We start from the raw sequence: 7401 nt of genomic DNA, 5'->3' as shown, positions 1-7401 counted from the left end.
AGACCTGAATTTACCCTATTCACACATCTTTACTAATCATTTATTAATCATTTGTTCATGTTTTTGCAGTAGCCAATCTAAAGTTGAAACTATTTATCATCTGTAAATGTTTTATAAACGATTACTAATCATTTAGTACCTTTATGGGCATTAGACTTTTAGCTAATGTAATAAGGTTTGTGTAAAGGGTGACTGGTTAAGTTTAGCTAAATGCTTGTTAAAGACATAACAGATTGTAATTGTGGTGCAAAAAAGTTTTTTATTGCCTCAACACACACATTAGTATACTACTCTTCAGTATACCATTCAACAGGATATTCCTTGAATCATAAATAAACAGGGGAAAACAAAATTTTTTTTAAAAGAAAATATTTGTTGATTTATCAAAACAATATAAAATAAACAGATTGAACCGTGTTCCCTTATAGTAATCAAATTGACCCCTGTACACTTTTGACCCTTTAACCAACCCTTAAACCTACCCATACCACCAAACCTGTCCCTAATCTTACCCGTATCACACCTCAGTAGCAGCAGACGTGTTGTGCATTAACACAAGCTTTTAATCAATTTATAACATCTGGTAAAATCATTTGTAGATTCTCAATAAGTGCTTGATCATAAAGAAATTGAAAGTTTAATGACATTTGTAAGTATTTTAACTTACATGAAATAATGATTTGTTTGAACATTATCTAATGTTTAATCTAATGTTTCTAACTCTTTGAATATATATTAACTAATGATCCATTAAGCATTATATAATGTTTGTTAATGATTTATTAATGAAAGTTATTATAAAGTGTTACCGGGGTCGGTAAGATTTTTTAAATATTTTAAAAAGTCTTTCACTTACCAAGGCTGCATTTATTTGACCAATAACAGTACAAAAAAGGATTATTACAATTTAACATAACTGTTTTCTCTTTTAATATATTTTAAACCATATTTTCATCAGCAATTACTCCAGTCTTCAATGTCACATGATCCTTCAGAAATCATTCAAATATGTTGATTTCATAATAAGAAACATTTCTTATTATCATCAATGTTGAAAATAGTTGTGCTGTTTTTGAGGTGACACTTTTTTCAGGACTCTTTGATGAATGGAAAGTTCAAGTTCAACAGCATACGTGAAACAGAATTTTTTTTTCAGTTTAATGCACCCTTGCTAAATAAAAGTATTTATTTCTTTCAAAAGAAATCTTACTGACACCAAATCTTTGAACAGTATATACACACACTTTTATAATTGTATCATAATAATGAAAAATGATTAAATATATATTTACACTTGTTTACATACTTTTTTTCACATTTTAAAGTACTGATCTTTTAGGTCTTAAATCTTATTACACTGCTCCCTGGTGTTACCAAATGTCATTCATACCTGCTCCACTGTGCTGAGATGACAGGGACTCTTCACTCTTTGCTGACCTGAGTGTCACACTGTCCACCCTGCAACCTAAAGCACACATACAGCACTAAAAACAGCCATTTTCACATCAGCATGCAGATCTATTTAGAATGAAGTACGGTCTAAAGAAATGGATGAGATATCTTTTATACCTGCATGAGAGGTAGCAGGCTGGAACAAAGAGGTGATTCTGGTGTGTTTGCGTCGACCTGCCGCTGTAGGTTTCCCAATGGCAAAAAACGTCTTCCAGCTCCCACCTGCCGACTTCCGGACCTTCATCCCTCTTTTCCTCCTAAAAGAAACAAGAAGAAGAGAAAAATTAAATTTAGCACAAATGCTTTAATTTATATTTATAGTAATAGCTCATGAATCAAAACATCATGAATCAAAAGAATTTAATCGGTAGGTCAACTATTCCTTCAAAAGCCATTGATTTGTTCAAAGAAACCCACTTGTCAGCAGGCAGGTCCAGTACAGTGTGAAACTGGCTGATAGAGTGGTGAGGAGATCCCTGAAGGAGAAACGGAGCTTGTGTGCGAGCTTGCGCCTCCTCCAGAGATAGAAGCCTGGTGGACACAAACGACTTGGGTCTGGTCAGAGACTGTCGTGCTGTGGAGTCAGAAAGAGGCAAACCAAAAAAAATAAAAAATTCAGATTCAGATCCATTAAGCCAGAGGACAAAAGCGAGTAAATGCAATACTGCAGCGGAGAGCACAGCGTTCAACAACAAATGCGATTCAACATGATACACTGCAAACGGCAAGACACCTAAGCATCAACAAAAAACATCAGCTCCTCCAAAGCTTCTGTAGTCTGTGCAGTTCTTCTGCAACAAGCTTTGTAGAAGAAATACATGGGCTGGCCAACAGACTGGAAGTTCACAAAATCATACGTGGTTAAGGCCAGAAACAAACTCTACGCAAGTACACAAATGCACATGCTTTGCCGGTGCTTACTAAGATTTCACATGCAAAATTTGCAATACTAAGTCAAGTCAGGTAATGCACCTTATAGCTCCTCTTTTAACAATGTTGAGAATTCGGTACATACTTGTGTTACATTATGATTTGCAATTGAGCTTGTATATCTAGGAAAGCTCGTGTTTGTACTTGCGTAGAGCTTTTTTTGGGCCTCAGCAAGCCTGTAAAGTCTGGGACATCAGACGAGTAGAGAAATCGAATATAACGCCTGCAAAAGTATAACGTTTTAGCATTTTGAGAAAGATTGCAACGCTTGATGTGCATAACATGTAAAAGCTGTCTGCTCAAAGCAATATTTGGGGTTAATTTGTAGAAGATACCTATGATTAATACAAAAACTTAAGCTGACATAACAGACAAAAAAAACTAAATGACACTTTACCTTCGGTCATTGTCTTATAGTTGAGTCCACAAACAGATACTCTATAGCTCAGATTTTTTATTATAACATCCATCCCACTCACCCATCTTACCAAATGATTTCCCTCAATGTCCTACTTAATGAAAACCAAATTTATATAGTGGAAAAGATCAATTAATAGCAACCAAAAACATTTTGTCTAATATTAAGATTTTCTTCTCATACAAAACAAAAAACTGCTTAATAAATGTCAACAAAAGAATTTATTGCCTTATATCCACCTGTGTGCTGTACAGTTTTAACATGTCATTTACATAGGCAAAAGATGTCTTTACAGCTGTCCTCGAACATAAACAGCTGTCAAAATAATCCATCCATGTGGAAAATTACATAGCTAAATGGCATACACTAACGTTCAAAAGTTTGGGCTTGGTAAGATTTTTGAAAGAACTCTTGCTCACCAAGACTGCATTTATTGGATCAAAAATATAGTAAAAACAGTGCAACTGTGATATTTTATTAGATTTTAAAATATAATTTATTCCTGTGTTGCAAAGCCATTTCTCCAGTCTTCAGTGTCACATGATCTTTCAGAAATATTTTTGTGTAAACCATATTTTTTCTAGGAACAGACAATTCAAAAGAACAGCATTTATATAAAATAGAAATAATTTGTAATATTAAGTATATATGTCCTTGCTGTCTCTTTTGATCAATTTAGTCTGTCCTTTCTGAATAAAAGTATTAATTTCTTCCACAAAAAAATCTTACAGAGCCCAAACTCTTGCGTAAACATCCATCCATCTATCCATGAATACATCTTACTGATTTTTCAGAAACAATACATGGGAGTTTTTAAAGGGATAGCATCGATTCCCACCTTTTTATGATGGTTGGACGCGCTTTATTGGACTTCTTTTAGACTACTGAAAAATAACACCCATTGACTGCCATTATAAAGCTTGGAAGAATCAGGACATTTTTTAATATAACTCTGATTGGATTCGTCTGAAAGAAGAAAGTCATATACACATAGAATGCCTTGAGGGTGAGTAAATCATGGGGTAATTTTCATTTTTGGGTGACCTATCCCTTTAACTCAGCAGTATGTACTGTCTCTATGGCCCCTTAAGCTGGCTTGGCCAGGTTTTTCCTGGTAGAACAGATTGTGATTTGAGAGACCACTGTAGAGGGTCAGTCTGGATCTCATATCATGGAGAAGCGTCGTAGCTCTGGGTCCAGATAGGAGGGGTCAGTCAAACAGGACTCCCCCCTTGCCTCCTGAAGACTAACCAGGCGTGTTCGGGGCTGGCGTGAGATCTTGTGCTCCGCCCCTCTTGTCACTATGGAAACACACAGCTCGCTCTCAGTAAGCCTCACTTACACATGGGTGAGGCCATTGTAAACATGTTCCACAGTGCTATGTTAGCAAAGCTCATCACGAGAGACTAACTTATGAAAATCACACGTATTATAGGGCTATTATAGGGTTATTTTCAACTATTTTAAAGGAAATAAGTTTTATATCACCTCCTTTATATTGCAATTGGCGAATATGAGAGCAATATGAAAAACCTTTTAATAGGGTCTCTGATTTAAACCTCACTAAATTGCAAAAGGGTTTGGAAGTTTTTTGATCATTCAAAAAAAAAAAAAGATTTGGAGTTAAAAATATTCACAGAAGTCCCCATGTGGCATTTTACATAATTTAAATTGCTTTAATAAAGCATATTTAAGTAAAAATGACTGCAACTATACATATTCCATATTGGTGGATACAAATAAAAATCATTAACTATTCATTTTTTCTGGTTAATTTTGTGCAAAATTTGTGAGGTCAGTAAGATTTTGAAAGAAGTCTTGAGTTTTTTAATGAAAATATAAATTGATGTTCAAGAAACACTTCATGTTATTATCAATGTTGAAAACAATTGTGTTGCTTAAAATATCTGTGGAAACAGTTTTTTTTTTTTTGTTTTTTTTAAATTCCAAGATTTTTTTTTCAAGATTCTTGATAATAAAATTTATGATAAATAAAAATGAAAAAGAACAAAATGTATTTGAAATAGAAATCTTTTGTAACTTTAGTGTCACTTTTGATCAATTTAATGCATCCTTGTCAATTAAAATTGTTCATTTCTTTAAAAACAAAACAAAAAAACAACTGACCCCAAACTTCAGAACGGTAGTTTAAATATCAAGAAAAATATCATTAAATAAATTTATTTATCTGTATCACCCAGCCGAAATATACTCAATTTATGTTGATTATTACAGATATTTCATATTGTGTCATAAGTAATGAAAAAGAAAAGACAGGAAGTCACAGGCCTTGTTGTAGGAGTCACATATCACTGTTAAATATGAAAACAAGAAATAGCTGCATCTCAGAAGGGAAGAAAACTGTGGAGAAATTAAGGCCTGGAGGCTGCATCAGATGCCACTTTAAACCAAAGGCTGGCAGAGGAAGTTATTAAACACATTCTCTTAATCTGTGGCAATTCCATAATGAAAACAAGCCAGAAGAAGCATTACATCTGGTGCATGTGCTACTATATCAGTTTACCAGACACCTCTGTTCCAAAACATAGTGCACTGTCTGCATAAGCAGCATCCTAACTAAAGTTTGTCACTAAGATTGGCACATTACAGGATTGGCTTCTTCCTGAAGGATACAATATTGTTGCCAAAAGAAAGTATCTTTCAAGGCAGCATAATTCAAATGCTTACCTTTTTGCCTATGATGTCTTAAAATGCTGCTTATGTGGGCAGCTCACTAGATTTTGGAACAAAACCAACATCACTGACTGTTTAATGAAAGTGCTGTTTTAAGACACCAGATGGAATGAGTGGTTTACTGATGAGTGTGAACATCTATAGAGAAACAGATTTGTTGGTTCAACATACCTGCACTGAAACGGCCAACAGAAGTGAAGGAGTCACTGAACAGAACTTCCACATTGCTGAGCAGAAACTCCACAACCACGGACTGGATACGCACTTCTTTAAATGGATCAGCGCCGTTTAAGCCTGCTGCTTCGATTTCTTTGGACCTGACACAAAACAACAGCAGATTCAGCTTCAGATACAAGAGTTTTAATTTGAAGCCTGAGCCTGTACTCATAAAAACCACAACAAAAACACTTAAGCTGAGGTGAGAACGTCAACAATGACAGAATACAAATATCATCATACGAGTGATTTCAGCAGTAACAAATACTGATATTTTAGCTCAAAATATTATATTTTAAAATCTTGATATTCAATGATCATTTATATAACTATTTCTGAGAAGACCAAAAGCATGGCTTCAAGTGAAATTAGGCATCAAAATATTAGGGCTACAGATGTATAAATGCACAGCAGAAAAGATATATAACAAAATATTTTAAAATCTGGCACAGAAAAATTTAGTTCTCACCTACATTATGGCTACTTTCCAATAAATTAGTAAATAAATAAACAAAATATTGATTTGAGCTGAAAAGAGACCCCTTTTTGACTATTTCAGATATGAAACTAGCACAGTTTCCTAGTACAGTTGTCAGTAATACAGTACATTAAACAAAAATATCTGACTGCAGAATTTTGTGCGTGACTGATAAGAATCAAGTATTCTGTGACTGACCAATCAGAATCAAGTATCCAGGAAAGCCATGTAATAAACTGACCTTAAAGGCATAAAATGAAAATTCTGTCATCATTTACTCACCCTCAAGTTGTTCCAAACCTGTATGAGTTTCTTTCTTCCGTTGAGCACAAAAGAATATTTTAAAGAATGTTGGTAACCAAACAAGATGACAGTAGCCACTGACTTCCATAGTATGTTGGTTGGTTACCAACATTCTTCAAAATATCTTTTGGAACAACTTGAGGGTAGGGCTGGGCGATATGGGCAAAAATTAATATCTCTGTATTTTTTGGCCGATTTGCGATATACGGTATATATCTCTGTATTTTCGTTAAAATAGATGAAAATATAAAAATAGACTTACTTGTACGTTTAAAATTCAGTTAAATTCACTAAACTAAAAATGAAAATAAATGAGAACAAAAGCACAGAGTTGTGTTAGGCTATTTTGATTAGCCCATTACAGTCACTTTACAGTCAGTGCTATCATAAAAATAGACTTACTTGTAGGTTTAAAATTCTACATGTCACATTTATTGTCCAACTACATATATTTTAGCGAAATGTATATTTTAGTCAGAATTATTGCGCTCCAATTTAATTGAGCTCGGTCTGTTTGGCGCGCATGTGCGCGGCTGTGCTCGTTCACTGAAGTCTGTGAAGTTTAGCGGAGAATCCCAAAGCAGAAGGCTCATGCACGTCTGACAGAAAAATTGAAATATTTACTTGGCTTTCTAACATTTACAGATGGAGAATATACCTGTGAAATGTAAGTTATGCATTCAGGAAGACAGCACATCTCAAACACATTAAACAGCGCGAGTAGCCTTGTGTCTCTATCAGTGGTACATGCAGCCTTTCTGTCAGAGCATCTGACGGGCCGAGCCGCTTAAAACCGATATGCAAAACGAAACTATAAACTATGTCTTACCAGTTTTTAAAGGCCTTAATATGAAGCTTGTCACATGTTTAGAACAAATTGGATTATGCACTTTCTCCGCAGCAGCTCAGC

The 7401-nt window shown here is 34.6% G+C and overlaps 1 protein-coding gene across 1 annotated transcript in view; it reads right to left on the bottom strand.

Moving 5' to 3' along the window:
• The window catches only part of LOC107709693 (rho GTPase-activating protein 33-like), a 75162-nt gene that overhangs the window by 15941 nt on the left and 51820 nt on the right, over nucleotides 1-7401 (bottom strand). The window contains exons 17-20 of the mRNA XM_016514282.1: nucleotides 5666-5811; nucleotides 1870-2026; nucleotides 1570-1709; nucleotides 1391-1465 (exon numbers count right to left, since the gene is read on the bottom strand). Coding sequence (XP_016369768.1) covers nucleotides 1391-1465; nucleotides 1570-1709; nucleotides 1870-2026; nucleotides 5666-5811 — 518 coding nt within the window. The remainder of the gene's footprint in view (nucleotides 1-1390; nucleotides 1466-1569; nucleotides 1710-1869; nucleotides 2027-5665; nucleotides 5812-7401) is intronic.

The sequence above is a fragment of the Sinocyclocheilus rhinocerous genome, unplaced genomic scaffold (assembly GCF_001515625.1).
Source record: "Sinocyclocheilus rhinocerous isolate Xijiao unplaced genomic scaffold, SAMN03320098_v1.1 scaffold282, whole genome shotgun sequence".
Lineage (NCBI taxonomy): Eukaryota > Metazoa > Chordata > Actinopteri > Cypriniformes > Cyprinidae > Sinocyclocheilus > Sinocyclocheilus rhinocerous.
Note: the sequence above shows the minus strand (reverse complement) of the source record. Positions and strands in the feature narration are given on the sequence as shown.